The 19,566-nt window shown below is 37.7% G+C and overlaps 2 protein-coding genes across 3 annotated transcripts; one reads left to right on the top strand and one right to left on the bottom strand.

Annotated features, from left to right (window-relative positions):
• The first annotated feature begins 270 nt into the window (after positions 1 to 270).
• Positions 271 to 8,376, top strand: LOC148916587 (uncharacterized). Its single transcript, XM_089051706.1, has 3 exons — positions 271 to 331; positions 1,935 to 2,174; positions 7,946 to 8,376. The coding sequence occupies exons 1-3, from the start codon at positions 271 to 273 to the stop codon at positions 8,374 to 8,376; spliced, it is 732 nt and encodes a 243-aa protein (XP_088907832.1).
• Positions 8,377 to 11,873: 3,497 nt separating this feature from the next.
• LOC103330900 (Polynucleotidyl transferase, ribonuclease H-like superfamily protein) lies at positions 11,874 to 19,449 on the bottom strand. 2 transcript variants are annotated; one of them, XR_016126817.1, is made up of 9 exons: positions 19,107 to 19,449; positions 18,194 to 18,328; positions 16,893 to 16,969; positions 15,452 to 15,533; positions 15,229 to 15,284; positions 14,586 to 14,631; positions 14,268 to 14,354; positions 12,926 to 13,016; positions 11,874 to 12,293 (listed from the first exon to the last, which is right to left on the bottom strand). XR_016126817.1 is itself a non-coding variant. In XM_008233511.3 (8 exons), the coding sequence occupies exons 1-8, from the start codon at positions 19,219 to 19,221 to the stop codon at positions 12,178 to 12,180; spliced, it is 759 nt and encodes a 252-aa protein (XP_008231733.1). In that variant the 5' UTR covers positions 19,222 to 19,444; the 3' UTR covers positions 11,874 to 12,177. The 2 variants fall into 2 exon arrangements, 1 of the variants encoding a protein (XP_008231733.1); XM_008233511.3 differs by lacking the exon at positions 14,586 to 14,631 and having other exon boundaries at positions 19,107 to 19,444.
• Positions 19,450 to 19,566: the final 117 nt, after the last annotated feature.

The following is a 19,566-nucleotide window of genomic DNA, read 5'->3' as shown; positions in this document are numbered from 1 at the left end:
TGAGGTTTTATTTATTATTTTTATTTATTAGGTTGTTCAAATGGGTTTTATTATTGTTATATAATTGGTAAGGCCAAACAATGGCTTTGCGGGTAGACTTAGGCCACAGGCCTTTGTGCTTCGAATTCTCTTTATGCTTATATGCAAGTCATGACCTTATGGCCTGGGATTCTCAATGGCCATTAAGTGGCCTATTTGATAAATATATTACATTTTAAGACACCTTGAGAATGCATGTGGATTCATTGAATTTCTAGCCACTCCAACATCATGGGATTATTTCCTCAAGAGTGGAAGTCTGTCTATCCAGATCTCAAGACAAGTCTCGAAGGTTCAAGCCCAGCCCACGGAAGTGGACCAAACACTTTTGGATGTTTTCTTGCACGTGACGAGATCCATCCAAGGAAAGCAATCAAAGGGAGTGATGTCAATCCGAGACATTCCTAAGAAGGAGAAAATCAAGTGATCCGATTTGTAACCCGATGATTTCATTCGAGTCAATTCCGTGAATTTAGGAAACCACACAAGGAAAGATTTTGAACCAAGTTGACCTTTGGCCATTTAATGGCCAGCCCATGGGCCGACGAATGCCTCTATATAAACTACATCAGACAAAGAGCTAAAGACCTGACATCAGACACAAAAACCTACTTTTTGTCTTTCAATTTTCTATCCCTAGACTAGGGTTTTATTTTCCAAGCAAGTAGACTAGATCAGTTCTTCACTTTCGTTAGTGTAAGTTTAATTTCTTGTATTTTTCATTACGTTGTCTTAAGATTCAATTTTATCGCTTTATTGCTAGTTGTTATCAAATTTGCTTTAAACTTAATTTAATTTCAAATTGCTTTATTTTATTGCCTTTATCATTTATATCGTTCTTATTTCGTTCTTCGTTTAATTTGAGTTTATCTATCGATTTTATTTACTTTATCGCACTTCAATTCTCGTCTTTAAGCTTAATCGCATATTTTAATTTAATTTGCATCATTATCATTAAAAATCTCAAAAAATACTTAAATACCTATATGAAACCTAACCATCCTCGACTCTGAGGAAGTGAAAGAACCTAGGCCAAGAGGAGGTTCCTTGCTTGGCCGATCAATCGGCTGGTTAGAATTCAGAAGCACGAACACAAAAATCCAACCTTTTCCATTCAAGCTAGTTAGTGGCTTGGTGGTGGCACGCCTACGCAATCTACAAGAAGAAGGACCAAAAGCTCCTACAATCGGCCTATCCGGCCGAAAAGAGGGAAACAATAATACAACTAAATTGTAGTACTAATTCATATTGAAAAATATTTATTCAACATCGAAAGAAAAACTCAATTCATTCATCCCACCCTACAGAGGCAAAAGAGTTTAATAGAAACTTTATAAAACTAGAGAGAAGAGGAACAAAAGAGTGGACAAGAATATTGGGTAAGGGTTATATCTTCTGTGGCCAGGTTATCCTTCAAGTCCAACTTGGGTATAATATTAATAGTATGTAATATATATATATATATATAGGTCCAGGTTATAGTTGGGGAGTCAAAACGTGCATTTAACTTAAAATCCAGAAACCAAAACTTTAAAACGAAGCCGTTTCATTGAAGAAAACCTATAAAAAAAAAACTTCATCTTCTTCATCGCGTTATAGGCTTGCATAACGCAAAAATAGCGGCACCGTTCTGCCTCGCTCTGCCTGGCCGCCTCACCACACCTCACTCCGCTAAACGTGCAGCAAGCTAAACAGATTTAACGCTTGAGGTGATTTCCATTCGCCTCGCTCCGAGGCGCCATTAGGCATGCCTTTGAAAACACTGGTATTTTCAACAGTTTTACCTATTGCACTTCAAAGGGCCACTCTATGACCAATATTGCTTAATTGCATGTTCATTACCTTTAATTCTTGATATTAATGTTTTTGTAATTCTTGATACCTTTGAATTTCAGATATTAAGCATGAGTTTGTGGCAAATTCGAGTGACTGGGGCTTTACTGAATTCATTCTTCTAAGAGAGCTTTGTGACCATGATAAAAGGTACCTTGTGAATGTTGTATGTGTTATTGAAGTTGAAGTTTCAGTCCGTAACAGTATTAAGATTTTAGAAGACCAAGAAACTGGAGAGCTTATGGATTTTCAGGGCTTAGGACGTGTAGAGAAAACTTTTGTTCCATTTCTAGAGGAAGTTTGTTCGTCTTATCCCTCCTTGATTGGTTCAGATTAGTTACTTAAAGGCGAGGTGTATAGGCGAGGCGTTTTTAGTAGTGCTATACGAGGTGTAAACCTTGAAGCATTGAGGCGTAAGATAACTAATATATTTTTCAAAAAATTGAAAAAAAATAATACGGAACTTCAAATTACAATTGCGAAGAATTAGAGAGAAAAATAAAATATTTCCAAGAATTAGAGAGAAATAAAATACTGACTTGCAATCAAAAGATGAAGAGAATTCTTGAAATTGATGGAGATTATTTGGTAAGAGTAGAAATTAGGGTTGTACTATACACAATATATATATATATATAATTCCATGTGTTAATATATTAATTTAGAGAAGAAAAAAAAAGGTAAGTAAAAAATGGCTGGAAATAGAAAAGGCAAGAAGATTGGATGAAGGGAAGCAACAAGTGGGGAAAAAAAGAAAGAAAGAAAGAAACTTGCGTGTTGTTTTTTCATTGTTTTTTAAATAAAAAAAAACACTTCAATCAAACGACGCTGCTTCGTTATAAAAACCTATAAAAAACACGCGAGTCGTCTTCCTGGCGATATCATCTTACTCGCAGAGCCGCACCCAATTTGTAGAGAAGCTGAAAATTTCTTCCGGTTCAGTGTCCAGATCTGGCGCGCCTTGCCCCGCCTCGCTCCGCCTTGAAACGCCTCACGCCTTCCCTCGGTTGATTTCCGCCGCCTCGCTCTGACGCGTGCAAAAGCATGCCTTTGAAAACTTTGATACAGATAAAGGAATCCTTAATCAACTAACCATCTCTCTTCCTAAGTGGCCATAGTGTTGAGAGACAGGCTTAAGGAAGATTTCGTCTGTCAAAATTCCCTTTTCTTCTGCTTTTTATCAAAACTCTCTCTCTCTCTCTCTCTCTCTCTCTCTCTCTCTCACACACACACACACACACACACACACACACACATATTGACATATGAATTGGTCAAGTGTTATATTTATTAATATTGGTGCTTTTTTTTTTTACAAATTTATAAATAAACCCAATCCTAGACATGTATTTATAGAAAAACCCAAGCACTATTTAAACATAGAAACACACCCAAAATCAACCCCAAAGTCAACTTTTTGGGTGTGTTTATAAATGGATTTTGAGTGTGTGTAATGATGGGTTTTGGGTGTGTTTATATGTTTAAATAGTGGTTGGGTTTTTTTATAATTTAAGCTCCCATTTTGGGTGTTTTAGTGAAACTCCCTTTTTTTTTTTCCATCTCTACATGTGCTATAGATGCAATTTTAATCTAAACTAGCATCTATTGTGTGATATTTTTGTGACGGCATCGGTGGCTATTATTTTCATGTTTGAACTTCCATGGTAGAATAATGAAGAATGAGGGAGAGGACGGCCTTTTGTCTTCTGGGAAATTCACTTGGAGAATTGATCACTTCTCTAAGTTGACTAACACAAAGCATTGCTCCGCCGTGTTCTTCGTTGGTGGTTATAAATGGTACGTACGTACTAATTTGTTTATGAGGGTGATATAATTAATGTAATTGTTGATTAGCTCTGGGCTTAATTTCCCTGGTTGGTGTATATATGATCAGGCGGATCCTTATATTTCCTAAGGGGAACAAAGAAGTAGCACTTGGTCGTGTATTTGGATGTTGCAGAAGCTTCATCATTTGCCATCTGGGTGGAGTAGATATGTCAACTTTAGCTTCACCCTAGTTAATCAACTTGATACCAACAAGTCAACAAGAAAGGGTATCTTAATTCAAATTTATGTTCGTATCTCTAGTGATGACTTGTTGTTGATGCTCTTTTTCGGAGAGGGTCAACTTAGAGATAGGGGTTTGTCATTAGCAAGAGAAGGGTCTGGGACTTCAGTAAAGGGCTGGCCTGCAAAAGACAAACAGGAGAAGCAGTCGTTAAGCTTCGGACACGGTGTGGTGCCGACCGAAGGCTCTCCGATGCTTGAGTCAGCTAGGGGTAGTAACTATTGCAAAGTATAATAGTGAGAGAGAAGTTCCTTTTTCTTGGTTACTGTTCCCTATTTATAAGGAAGTAAAAGTAGGAGGTTTGCACAAAGTTCCGATGTGGGACTTTGTGCAAGTTGCTGTGATGATGGCACGTGTCTCCTGTGTTTAGGTTTGGCAGTTCGGAGCTTCGACAGGTGGTTGTCCCTTCGGAAGAGCATCTCCCTTTAGCAGGGAAGAAGGCATGTCTGCCTTGGTGTTAGTCACTTTGGTGCTAGGCACGCTTGGTTAATTATCGTGTAAACAGTAGTCCCCCAAGTTGTCAATCAAGAAGTGGCTTATGGTTTGGGAACTTGTAAAGAGGTTGTGTAATTAAACCAAGCGTGTCAGCGTGGCGGGTGCCGAAGGTAGTCCCCTAGTCCCCCAAGTTTGAAAACTAGAAGACACCTTTTTTTGGGGGCTTCGGTCATGGGGTGCCGAAGATGGCCTTCCGAAGGAAGGTATGACGCCACGGTACCTTCCAAGGGAAGGTGTGACGTCATCGCGTGTCGCGAGTCCTTCCTTGCTTCGGAAAGGAGCCTACCGAAGGGAAGTTGTGACGTCATCATGCCTTCCGAAGGGAAGGTGTGACGTCATCGTGAGGTTTCTTCCAAGCTTCGGAAGGAGCCTACCGAAGGGAAGTTGTGACGTCATCATGCCTTCCAAAGGGAAGGTGTGACGTCATCACATGTCGCGAGGTTTCCTTCCAAGCTTCGAAATGGAGCCTTCCGAAGGGAAGTTGTGACGTCATCATGCCTTCCGAAGGGAAGGTGTGACGTCATCATGCCTTTCGAAGGGAAGGTGTGACGTCATCATGCCTTCCTAAGGGAAGGTGTGATGTCATCGCATGTCTCGAGTCCTTCCTTGCTTCGGAAGGGAGCCTTCCGAAAGGAAGTTGTGACGTCATCATGCCTTCCGGGGAAGCTGTGACGTCCATCATGCCGTCCGAAGGGAAGGTGTGACGTCATCGCGTGTCGCGAGTCCTTCCTTACTTCGTAAGGGAGCCTTCCGGCGAAGTTGTGACGCGTCATCGCGGTCGCGATTCCTTTCACGCTCGGAAGGAGCCTTCAAGGGAAGTTGTGACGTCACGAGTGCCATGTGGCAGTGGTATAGAAACGTTTGTTCGTGGAAATCGAGGCATCCCAACTGTATGATGAGTTATTGCTTGGAGCAAGAATCGATGGGGTCCTTCGTATGCCTTTAAAAGATTGTGGAGGGCTGAAGGAGTGAGCACTTGGAATTTTCGAGAGATTTAAGTAGACGAGCAAGGGCAATTTCCGATAAAGTTCAAGTATGGCGGAGCGATTTCCGGCGAGGCGTGAAAAGATATTTTTGTGAGCCAGGCGATTTCCGGCAACCGTGTACGGCGGTGATAACAAGGTATGCCTTGTGTTCTTTCTCCCTTTCTGGATTGAAATGCCTCTTTTGCTTGAGTTTTGCATGAATTTGGTATGAACGTAGATGAACTTCCATGAACATATGAAGAACATGCCTAGGCTTTTGTTTTCAATCTTCGCATGCCCCTTAGTTTCCCTTTTTTGTGTTTGTAGATGTCTGATAATTCTGAAAGAGAAAGTCAAAACTCCCCAAGTCCCCATACCTTCAGTGGGGAAGAGTTTAAGAGTGGTAGCCACAATGAAGACTTGGGTACTGATGGGGAAAGTACTGGGTTTGAACGTGTGGTGGAAGGGCTGATAGTGGAGGGAAGTAGGGTTGGGGGAGAAGAGCAGTCAAGGAGTTTTGGGGGGGAAGCCTATAGGGAAATGCAAAGGAACTATGTGACCCTAGAAGCTTGTGCCAATCAGGTGTTCGGGATAACCCAGGCACCAGAGGCTAGTGCAAGTGGGCGAGCGGGGTCATCGGGGTATGGTACTGTGGTAGTAGCATCCGCCGATGTGGGCATTCCAATAGGGGTTCCACTACCAAAGAAAAATATGATGAGTCTGTATGCTCTAGAGTCGCTGAAGGTAGATTACGTTATACCTGAGTGTGTGGGGCTGAGGTTGCCCATACCTGCTGAACCGGCAAGATACCCTTCCGAGGGTTGCGTTATGGTGTTCTCAACCATGTACAAACATGGATTGAGGTTACCATTGCATCCTTGGGTGCAAATGATGCTTTCTAGATTGGGCTTTGCCCCTGGGCAATATAATCCCAACTTCTGGTGTATACTGCACGGGGTGTACATAGCATGGTGGTTGGCGAAGCGAGGAGCCCTTCTTTGAGCAGTTCATGCATTTGTACTCAGTGTCCAGGAAACAGGGCAACTTTGGCTGGGTGCAAGTCAACTGTCGAAAGGCGAAGGAGAGAGGATACTTTATAGGGCAACCACCATCGTCGCAGAAGACGTGGCGAAATCGGTGGTTCTTTGCCTTCGGTGATTGGGAGTGCTGGCCTGGGACGACTGTCAACAAACATGTGCCCATCCAATTTCAATCTATAGGTCTTTGGTTATAACTCCTGTCTTCGTGTTTGAATGTGTTGGTATGAATATGTATTGTCATCCAAAGCTTGTGAAAACTAACGCCTTTGTCCATGTGCAGGTTCTGTGAAGTGCAGGTCAGTGTCCAGGGAGGAAGAGGAAGAGATAGAGCTGGTTAGGAGACTGGTGCCCCAGAAGAGCGTGAGTGAAGAACATTGTGACACCAGCTCTTCTTCTACAGGGGGTTACTTCAAGGAAGTAAGTATTGGCCTTCTCCCTCTCTTTTGTATGTTTGTCTTTGTATATGTGCTCACATTTGCTTCAGTTTTGTGGTTGCAGTGGCTGAGGTACAGAAGAAGGTGGTGACTGTGACCGTGGCTGAGGTGCCGAAGAAAGTTTTGTAGGGCATCGGCATGGCTGTTCTCCGAGCGTGGCACCTGGCTTATGAGATATGCATTGAAGGTTGTAAGCAAATGGCGAGTATGTTGGAGGTAGGCTGTCACGGACACGTCCTTGGCAGTGAAGTCCTGGTTGACTTGGTGGACAACGAGCTGTGAGTCGCTGAAAATCTGAATTTGCCTGGCGCCCATCTCCTTGGCTAACCAAAGGCCAGCTAAGAGTGCTTCGTATTCGGCCTCATTGTTGGAGGCGTGGAATTTGAAGCAGAGGGCATACTCAAGGACAACCTCGTCTGGAGAGATGAGAACAAGGCCAGCTCCGCATCCTTGGGCGTTGGAAGAGCCATCCACATACAAGGTCCATAAGGGCTGAGTCAAGTCCAGGATGCCGTTGCTGGCGACGTGGACTTGGCTCATGGTAGGAGTAGGCTCCATCATAATCTGTGGACCGGCCACGGCATGGGGTTCGGTGAATTCAGATATAAAGTCGGCCACCGCTTGGCCCTTTGTGGCTGGACGGGGTTTGTAGTGGATATCAAATTCGCCAAGTTCAATGGCCCACTTGACTAACCTCCCAGAAGTCTCCGACTTCTGCAACACTTGCCTGAGTGGTTGGTTGGTTAAGACATGAATGGTATGAGCTTGAAAGTATGGTCTGAGGTGCCGAGCCGAAACCACCAGGGCGAATGCCAGTTTCTCAATGTCCAGGTATACGCTCATCTTGACTCATATTCACTCATATTATTATTCTTCTCCAATATGGAGGTATTTATAGAGAAGTACAACCCTAAATAAAATAGGAAATAAATCCAAATTACAATAGAAAATAAATATAAATTACAATAGGAAATAAATCTCAATTATAATAGGACTAGATAAATGGTAAGTAACTAAAATCCTAACATAGTAAGGAACCAAAATCCTAATTAAGTAAGGACTCGCCAACAGTCTGTTCATGGTATCCTTCGTTGATTGCATGCCAACAGAAGAGAAGTCGCAAAGTTAGCAAATGTATATTCACAGCTTTTGGGGAACTCCTGCATTTTCTGAAGACTACAACAGTGAAGGATATGACAGAGGATAACTGTGTACGCCTTCAACATTTATGGGAGGATGTTGAGATCTTCAGATTTGACTTGGCATGGCTGGAACCTCATGTTCAATCCACTTTGCGGATGAAGAAGTTTCTGGAAAGGGCAGGCAGACTGAAAAGACTGAGAGAAGATGTGGATATTTTGGATAGTGAGAACAAGAGGCGGAGTGCTGTACTAGCTGTTACAGAGGCAGATCTTGGGATGGCAAAGAGAGACTTGGCTAAGGAGGAAGAGGGCTTTGTGGAGACAGATATGGACAGAGAGCTAGGCTATGGGATGCCTTAATTCGCCTTATTATTGCAGAACTCTTAGATATGAGCCGAGATATGCAATGTGCAATGCAAATGCTAAATTCGACAAGTGTGAATTTCCAAGCAATGAAATCCTAAATTTGCATTCTTGTTGTATTTGAGAATTAAGATATTGTTATAAAACTTAAATAAAATATATATAGATATTAAGGAAGACAAAGCTTGGGATATGGAAGAAACCGATCTTTGATACTCAAAGATTTCTCTTGGTCTTGTATGTTCTTTATTCATCCTTGAAGCCTATTTATAGGCATAGGAAATACATAAAATATTACTATAGTGGTAGGTTTATACATTTCTAAATATGGAGAATGGGATGAGCTATAAAGGCATATATGAGTGTGGTAGGCATCCATTGCCATATAATATTATAACATGAGGTTCCAATTTGAAACTAAGGTGACATTTCTCATAAATTTTTCTTTATAATGATAAATTGCCATTTTAATATAATATTATATCCCTTTTTGTTTTTTGTACTGAGTATTTCCACCCATGGCCTTTTGCCATGCCTCTTGGGCTGAAAAGCCTCTCCACCAATGCATTCTAGTCCAGGCAAGACATAGGCTCCATCAAGATTGGGCAGGCCGGAAGGCAATATTAGCTCGAGTTCTTGCCTGAGAGCGTTGACATGAGCAAAGAAATTTTTAAAATAAAAATAAAAAAATAACCAAAAAATTCATAATTTTTTTAATACATACCTAGCAATTTTTTATTTATTAATCTCATAATATAAATAAAATTAATCTCATATAATTAGTAATTGTCATTGGGTTGCTATGGCAATGGGTGGAAAAGCCACAAAAAACAATTACTAGGGCTGATACTATTCTGATACTATTCACATGAAGGAGTAACTACACTTACTTGCCCTTACTCTTTGCCATGACAAATGAGTGGAAGTGCTCTAAAGAAATGTAGGTTTAGTGAGAAAGGAAGAAACTGCCATCACTATTTTGTAATGGAAAATGCTAGGCATACCATATTTATATACCACATTGTGTACCATCTCTCTAAGTGTGCTCCATCTGTATTGGTGGGCTCCACCTCCATTAGAGAGGTGATATACAATGTAGTATATAAATGTGGTAAGCCTAACATTACCCTTTTGTAATAGGAGATATTTTGTTGATTTGGTCATATTTTTGTTTCATTTTTATGGTTCTCTTTGTCTAAAATTTTTTGAGCTTTTATACATTGACCCTCACAAGGAATGTTCTTCAATTCGCCACTAAGATCAAGCATCGAATTCCAATCCACATTGATGCATCCCCGAAAGTAGTGGCGACCCTGCTAACTGGAGTTACAGTATGGATCTTGGTCTGTGCAGTTTTGCTTATGCTCTCTCTTGGCTTGGTTCGAAAATTGTTGATGATTTGTTAGGAGTTGCTAAAGCTCGTTTGGTTTTTAAACCATTCTGAGTAGTTTGTCTTTGGGGTTTTCTCCCCTTGTTCACCAAAAAATAAAAAAAGGTAGTGACGACCCTGAAGGCCCAATCATTGTTCATCTAAAAGATTGTGATAATCACTCACGACAAAGCTCCAGTTAAGGGGTAGGAAAAAGTGAGTTTGGAGACGAAGAGCGATATGACATTGGGATTGAAGGTGAGTTATCAAATACTTGCAAGTTGCAAGTTGTTTTTTTTTTTTTTTTTTATTTATAAAATTTATAACGGTCAATTCATATTAGTTTAAGTTTGATGTGGACTTGACCGCATTATAAGAACGAATTTTTGTACAAATGCCACTTAAACTTATATCTCAGTTTCAATTTGTTATTTTAAAGAAAAATTTAAGAGAAATGTCACCTTAGTTTTTCAAAATCCATGATTTATCATCTTACTTTAACACCATCCAATTTTCCATCCATTTTTAAGGGTATTTTAGTCTTTCTATTTTCAAGAAAAAAAAAATAGAGAAAAAAGAGACCTCTATCTCATCCCCCCGCAAAAAAAAATCACTTGAGCCCCTTTTTAAATCCTCCTTTGACAAGAAAACACCTATAAACCTTTTTATAGCACCTTTGATAATGCTTTTGAGAATACTATGAGGATGGATTGGATAAGCCTAAAATATGACTCGGAAAATCCCTCCTTAATTCGTTCAAGTTTAATTATTATTATTATTATTATTTTATGGTATATATTTATTTAGATAAGATCATGTGATCTAACAATAAAAGTAAATCAATGGGACATCCTATTTTGTTACAGGGTAAGTGGTCGAGTCCTTCCATTTATCATGTGATACACATGTTAATGCATTTGGTCAAGTTTGAGAAGAATATGAGTAAATATAGTTTGGATGATGCAAGGGCTTCCAAAGATGCAAAAGGTTTCTTTTATGTCAATCAAATGGAGGATGCTATTTTTTTTAGTTTAATATGTTTGCACCTGGTTTAAATATCTTTTTCTTACTCTAACATATGGTGTAAGTATATTTTGTATGAGATGTACAATGACAAAATCTCATGCCCAAGTGTACGAGTTCTGTAGGTATATTATTACTTTACGTCTCCATAGTAGGATATTTATGTTTTTAAATTGTTTTTTATACAAGTAATATTGAGATAGGAGAAATCGAACATAGGACCTTATATTTGCTCTTAACCACTTTACTATAAGCCATTGCTTATATGCGTGTGTGTGTTTTTTTTTAAGTACAAGCAATGGTCTAAATTACGTTGGGAGGGGGATTTCTCATGTAGGGGTCTAAATTACACTATCAAGATATCATGTGGGTTTGAACTGATGTATTTTAATTTTGAATATATGTATTGCTAAAAATGAATTCTACATGTTTATAATCGAGAAACTCAAAATTCATTTTCAGCATTACATACATTCAAAATTTAAATTTAAAGAACAATAAATGCATAAAATTAGGGACTCGTTACTGTCGTTTGCATTACTTCAATTGAGGAATGGGCAGCGAAAGCCCAAGTACACACATAGAAAACTAGAACACTAGCAATTCTCTAAGGCGTTCCGTACAATAAAAAATGTTTTTATTTTATCAACTTCAATTTATTCTGTTTGGCATACTGGATCTTATTGTTGCTAGTAAATATCTTCACACAGCCCCTTTTTGTTTTTGTGAAGGGAATATAATTTAAAGAACAAATAGAAAGAGAATAGTAAAGAACAATTGACAGTATGAAAACATCTCAACCCTCTACGATCTTTGATTGATTTCTGAAATGGGTTGATCACAAATGAGGGAATGAGCTCCCTTTTACAGTAGGAGGAAAAAAAATGTATCAAAGACAAATTAAATCCTATTCAACCATCTTATTGCGGAAAACGAAAAAACAAGAATCTCAAAAACTTGAAACCGTCTAAACACACCAACAATTTGAGTTGTGTAAGATTAGGCAACCCAGTTCCTTCTAAGGACACTGAAAAATTGTCAAATTGCTTACTTTAAGATGCTTTTCAGTATTTGAGAAACAAAAGTAACACTGGCAATTAGATTTAAGACAAAAGGATAAAAACAATCATACAATTAAAGAGTCGAGGAATGAGATCTATTAACATTAGGTACAACCAAATCTTTAATGAAATTTAAGATTAAAAACAATCACCACATGATGGATTCCTGACACAAATTAATCCTTGATAGTTCAATGCATCGACGTAGTTTTCGTTACAGTTCAATGGACAGACATGTATAAAGGGTGAGAACTAATTGTACATAAGCTGCTAGTGTGGAAGTACTTTCCAAGTCAAACCTCAATGAAGCAATCCATAGACTCAGAACTTTGGAGCCTCCTTGTATCATTTTTTAGATGCTTTGAATATATTCTCCTTGTAGTATTTAAGTTCCCTGATACTTTCTCTAATATCATCCATGGCTCTGTGATTATTTTCTTTAGAAGGGGCTTTCTTATTATCTGTAAAACAATGACAATACAAATGAAGTTTCCAGGCAAACACATTTCAATATACAGAGCAGCAAAAAAAATGCCCAACCAAGTTCTGAGAAACCACATAACAAGCTAAGGTAACAAATACGATGAAGACAAAAAGGATTAAAATTTGCATTGCTTGAAAACCTTTTTAATACTATTCCACATATCATGTAGAGGTGGGTGGCTTGTCCACATTTTCCCATGGGCTCAGTTTTGAAGGTCATTCCAACAACTTTAGAAAATTATTCAATTTAATATTTCTTAACCACCATATTCCTCATCATTGTTAAGCTCTTTGTCACCAGTGTTGTTCATATACAAACACAGTTTCTATTAGTCAACTAAAAATTGGTGGCGAATCACAAGGCCGTACATTGTTGTAGTAAAAGAAAGGTTTTAGTATACCGTGTTACTAGTTCTGATGGCCTTAAAGTGGTCATAGTGGCTACATAGCATGAAAGCACTTTAACTTGTCTAGTATGAAGTTTCAAGCATATCAAGATGAGAAGAGAGTATTAAAACGATTGAAGAAAAAATTAAAACCAAGAATTTACTTGTCTTTTTAGTGGTAGAGATAAACTACAGGATTAACCAGGTAATGTAAGAATTTTTACCTCTAGGATACCAGCGAATGCATAAAGCTTTAACACTGCTAACATCCACTATTACATGGGAGAAACGGTTAGCCAAATCTGGCATGTATTTCTGCCAGAAAAAGAAGAAAAAAACTGTTAAGAAATCCAACCAGGCTAATTAAATTCAAATAGACTACGATAACAAAATGAGGAAAAACATGGGCAGCCAAGGGCACAACCCAAGCTTATCTTTCAAAACACATACAAGTACAAACCCTTCATTTTTATTGAGGAAAAAACATAGGTGATCAAGGCAATAGCTCAAGTTTATCTTCCAGAATACGTACTTTATTCTTAATGATAAATTTGAAAAAATTAGCCGAATACAAACATCCCCTAATCCACTCGCTAAAAACAGCCCAAGAAACCCCTTTCGTTCCAAAGCAAAATCCAATAAACCACAATCCACAGTCATAGGCTTTTTCAAAAATCAAAATCAACTTTAAAAACTAATCCTTCTTTCTTTGTTCTCACTTCCTCCACAACCACATTTTCAATTAAAAATACCACATCTAAAATCTGCTGTCCTTTCTCCCTGTAACCGGAAAAAATTATTGACATCTTTTTACAAATGCCCTTTGCTCTTGTGAAATAGAATCTCCCAGCACCTTCCTCAGTCTTTGGGAAAAACAGTTAAATTTTATACAAGCTTGATACTGAGCTAATAGGCCTAACGTCCAGAACTTTTACTGCTTCCACTTTTGTGGGAAGACCACCACCCCAGTAGAGTGCCTTATCTTCTCTTCATGTTGTTATCATTCCCAAGTCTAATAAAATCATGTTCTAGTTATAATGGTGTAATCCCCAACTGTAATATCAAGCCACCAATTCTCTGCCTGAGGGTAAAATTATGCTCTATAATTAGGATTCTTTGTTTAAGGGTGCGACTTAGTTGCCTAAATTAAGAGATTTGCTTCTTATTTAGTTTCTTACTTTGAAGAAGTTCCCAACTAAAATTGTTCTAAATTTCTATGAGTTATGATTGATTCATCTTATTCTCTCCTTATTTTTACAAAAACCCTTCTCGAAGCTCCCCTGCCCTCATGATTTGCCCATTCTAGATTTCAAGTTACAATAGCGGCATGAAAAGCTTTCAACTTCAGACATAACAGAAAAAAAGAGCTAAATAAGTGAAAAATGGACATAACAGATCTGCTGCGTAGTGTGGTATTTCCTTGCATGCTCATTAGCTTACAAAATATATAGACGCATCTCATTTGAATGAAAGACGAGACTTCCATACAGCAACGTTTTATTAATAACCAAATACTTCAAATTGAGTTAATTATAAATAAAATCCAGGAAAGGTGATTCACATTACCTTTAAAAATGCAAAATCCACATAAACTGAATTGCCTGCTAACTGAGGTGTATATGTTCCTACGTTTCTCTTTACAAATTCTATGACCTGCAGTATTGAAACATACACTTGTTTACACAGAAATATAAAGAAAAAGTACTCAACTGGAATATCAATAACGTATATAACTAGAGTGTAGCTAAAGGTCACAATTGAAGTAAAAAGAGGATGATTACTGAATAAGTAGTATATATGTACAAAAAATAATCTCAGTTGTTCATCACAAATAGGTTGAATAATTCTTATTCAAAAACAACTAAGGAAAAGCACAATGGGTACCAAATTCTCTTCTCTGCACGAGGGGATGTCCAAAGGTTCCAGGTTCCTTGTTATTTAAACAACGAGAAACTCAGAGGCAGACTTCTTTAAAGGTAATTCCATGGAAAAGATTATCTTATATATTCAATCCTATAATTAAACACATGTTATTAGAATCACATGCATGTTAATTAGAAAAAAACCAGACTATTATCCAAGGATAGAATAATTATTAATGATACCAACCAAAACTAAAGTTCCATGAGTGCATTATATTCTTAATTACATCCTGATGTAGATAATTATTAACTTCCACTTTTTCTGGGGTCTAGTTATAAGAGTCGGTCGTACTTAAAGAGCCATTCAGATTCTGTAATAAAGTAATAAAGGTTGTGTAGAAATACCAAGGGTTGCTTAGGAAAAGGAGAAAATTTAATGATGAGGTTATTGAAGCTGTTTTGGAATACCAAAAGTCGACTTCAAGAGTAGCAGAGTCATAGAAAGGAAGTATTACAGAAAGGCCAGCAACACTCCAGAAATTACAAAACATCTTTATCAAAATTTAGTGGTGTTGCTTAACATGGTCACACAGTTCAGAAATGTGCATATGCTAGAAGCAAAAACAACAAACAAAAGCTCACGTCTAAAAAGAGTTCTTACACACCTGCTTTTCAGCTTCTCTTTCACTGACTGTACTTTCGAGCACCTTTTTTGTCAACCCTAAATTTAATAAATTTTGTTAGTCGTGAAATCGTACACCATATGTTAAAATGATAATACATTCATGCCTATGTTATGATGCATGGAGCTAAATAGAACGTATCTGCATACATAATGTTACTAAGAGGTGTACAATGTTGGACGGTGGTTTATAACACCCTGCTTACCACTAGCTTTATGATGACTTTGACACCAGTCTCCCATCCTATCTAAACACTCCTTAGTTTGATGAATAACCAAATCAGGGCCCTGAAAGATAAAAGGGAAAAAGGAGTTTTTTTAAAATTATAAATAAAATAAAATAAATAAAATAAAAAAAGAAGATAAGGAAACCATGGGCCAATAATAGTAAGGGAATCAAGATGCATTTTGAAATTGAGCACAAATGATAAAAATAAAATAAAATAAACAAGTGAACCAAAATAGAATAAGAATAAGAATAAAGGAAAAGGATAACATCTCATTTAATTCACATAAATAAACATCCTTAACTCAGTCAGGTGTTCTGTTTAACATCTTCGAATTTAAAGGATGTAGCCTTTACAATCCCAAAAACAAAAATTTGAGTTAAACAAGAGTTGGGGAAAAAGACACTGAAAAAGTTGAACAGTCATGTGCTATCTTGGTAAGTTAAACAACAGGTCCTAGTTTACACCTACTATCTTTTTTATGCCCTGTATCCTGTCAGCTTATTAATTACAGCAACCATGTCTATGAATATTCCACAGGATGATAATAGAACCAAGAAGAAGGCTCAAATGGCAGCTTACGAAGACAAAGCTATCAAATAATGATCCAGCCTTCCCAAGTACTCATGAATTTGGTTCAATGAGTGGGTGGATCCCTGAGGGAGGTAATGGTAACCCCCCACTAGAAATATGATGACAGGAACAGATTTGATGAAGACAACCCATTTCCAGTCTCTTAAGGAAGAAAATGGGAGAATGAAGAAGCCTTGGAGTGTTCTCATCATAGTTAAGATGCTAGTGAATATCAGTACTGAAGCTTCTTTTAGGATTGTCAAAACTCAAATCTGCCCTTTTGAAACCTAGTAATGAACCTATATGAGATATTTTGGTCTTCTGAAACTTGTTGTCGGGTGTGGGGCTAGAGTGAGAATTTGAAAAGATTCTTTCACTGACAGGATTTACATGTGAACACAAGATTTCATTAAATCTTTCCACAGGGCAGAAAATGAAAGAATGTATATCTTCTGTCGGTGGATAAAGTCAATAAAACATATATGGAACAAACAAAATTATGTGTGCTAAAAGATAATTATTAATAAGAAAAGATAAAATATTGAATATGATACCATTTACTGAAGTTCACTCCTTTAAAATTACAATCTTTTAAATAGCAAGCAGTGACAAAGATACAAATAAATGAGAAGACTAAATGGTGATGATCAATAAAGTAGTTAACAACTGCAGTTGCAGAATTTTAAAAATGGAAAGATAAATGAGAAGATTTAATGGTGTTGATATATGACGTAATTAACAACACTTGCAAAATATGAAAATGGAAAAACACAAACAGAGGCATAGAGACAATATAACCCTAAAATAAAATAAAAAAATTTATGCAAATCTGATGTTGAGAAAATACCTCTACTGATTTGGTTAATTTTCCATCAGTAATTATACAGGCAATCTCTAGTATCCGATCAACTTCAACATTTAAACCTGCATGACAGAAGTAAAAGAGAAGATAAATTTGAAAATCTTCATGTCATCACATTTTAAGGGCAAATTTACCATAGAAATTATTAATTGGTCTAAACAGACAACATAAGAATATGTTAACTTTGATTTAAGTACAGGTCTAGCATTACATATTCTATGTGCCTCATTATTTTCGTTTTCAGATAGGAAACAGAATGAGTATAGTAATAAGTAAAAAAATCGGAAAACTACAATCATAGTCGACTATTAGTCCACATATAAACAACTCTCAATCTAGGCCGAACATCCTTAGCAGGAAAAACAGTCAAAACGACTCCTATCCAAACAAAACAGAACAAGAACCAGTCAACTACAATCAGAAAACCTAAGAAACAGCAGCATTCAATCCAAATATTTAGAAGAAAGAAGGGGCAGTCAAAGAATGCAACAGAAACTGGTGCCCAAAGCAAAGCCATTAATCTAGCCTTATCCCATAGGCAATAGACAGACTCCCCATCCTTCCCCTAAATATTAAGTTGCTCCTCTCAGTCCATATCGCCAAAATTATGAGTAACACACCACATGTCGGGAGCATCACAAATAAGGCATTACATAAGAAGGGGAGCATCCAAGTCAATCTCAAAGCCATTGGACAATGAAGAAAGAGATGATCAATGCTCCCTGCAACCCCTTTCCACCTAGTAAACTAGTGAGGGGATAAATGAAAATATGGCCCGTAAGGACCTCATAAGTATTTATTCAACCATGACCAGGAACTTTGGTCTTCAAAATAATAAGGGATGGACTAAACATTGGAACGGTGTGATTGATTATCAATGTATTGAAAAAGGACTTACAGGAGAGAATACCTATGACTCAAGACACCAAGGCCTTCTGTCAAGTCTAGACTGACAATGATGTTCTCAATCAAGAAGCACAGGGAGAAAGCTTTACAACGTCCGGATATCTCAACCATGGAAAGATGGAAGAGGGAAAAAAAACATACTAGCAGCGTTATGTGGCAAAGAGATTCTACAGAGATGGGAGAAGATTAGAGGAGAACATGGAAAGAAACTGAGAGATGCCTTTCCATGGGCATTAACAACAATTAATTTCTGTCCTGTAACATGTATTTACTCCGTATAAATATTTCCCATAGAGTTTATCTCCAAAGAATAGCAAACGAATTATCATTGTTATTTAGTTAGACATTGTTATATTCCAACCAACCAATATTATCCTCACCAGTCATTTCCAAGTCAATCCATACCAGGGGCAACTTGTACTCTTCTAGAGGCATCTCTGAATTTTGCTGACTCTCTTTCTCTTTTACTAGCAACATGTTATCAGAGTTGTTGACTTTCTTCTCCATCTTCTTGCCTGTCTCAAAGATAAATCATTAGTATGAAGATATTAATATACTGCAATCACCCCAGCTAGATTATCAACCAATAGTTCACCTAGAGTAAACCATATATGGTTAAATAAATACCCAGTTTATGGTCTATCATGAACATGGCTTCCGTTTAAGGAAAATATTAAGAAAAAATTATGAATTTTAATCGTGAGAAACAAACTTTTACTACAGCTAAATGAAAATAAAAGATGCAGTGGACAAGATATCCACTGTACAACACTATCGTCAAACAATACAAAACAAAACCTCCATGAATATAAATAAGAACTTTGTTGGCTTTGGGACATCTTCAATTCAGTTGTATATGTAAGTATATAAAATCCATGAATATAAATAAATAAATAACATAAATAAAAAGTATAAAAGTCAATAAAAATTTCCTAGGGGTCCCCAGAAATTAGTTGAGCTTAATCCGTAGGCCTAGAAATCCTTCCTAATCGGATCAATCAATACCCCTAGAAATACACAGCCAAATAAGTTCAGGAAGCTTCACTAGTAACCAGTAAGTTCAGGAAGCTCAATCTTATATACAACCAATCCAGAAAACTTAAAAAAGCGTTAAGCTTTTCTCCAACTTGTTCACAATTTTGGGGCTGAATAATCCAAAGCAACTCTTAGAAGATAGAGAAAAGGAGTTGCATTTAGCATAAGCTAGCATTTCAGATAAGCAATGGCTTTCAGAAATGCCTAAACCCTAAACCCTAACCCTGGCACTTACAGTAACTATGGAAACGAATTAACCTGAAGATTTTGTAGTGTCATCTTTGTTTTTGGAAACAGAAGAGGCCTCTCGCGCTTGATCGTCGTCTTCAGCGTCAAGCTCCAGCACAGAGAATGCATTTGCGAGGTCCTCCATTGTGTCGATTGGTTGGTTGGGTTTTGGGCAATTTGAACTGAAACCCTTAGCAAGCCATTTCAGACAGGGGTCGTCAACTCTAGCATGAAACTTCAACTGCAACTCTCTGGTCTTTCAAACAGGGCTATTGCTAGGAGAAGCAAAGGTCAAGGGCGAAACCACAATAAAGGCTGTGGCGGGCTGTGTACCATAGGTAAGTTCTGAAGAAAATATATACAATCACGGACCTATATCTGAACGGCCCACGAGCAATAAGTATGCTGCCTTTTTAGTTTTTAATTTTCTTTTTTTCAAACACAGTTGTCTTGCCCCACTTCTGCCAGTGTGGCTCCCACCCACCACCCA

This window comes from Prunus mume, linkage group LG5 (assembly GCF_029339155.1).
Source record: "Prunus mume cultivar Tortuosa linkage group LG5, ASM2933915v1, whole genome shotgun sequence".
Taxonomy (NCBI): Eukaryota; Viridiplantae; Streptophyta; class Magnoliopsida; order Rosales; family Rosaceae; genus Prunus; species Prunus mume.
This window is presented reverse-complemented; position numbering and strand designations above follow the sequence as displayed.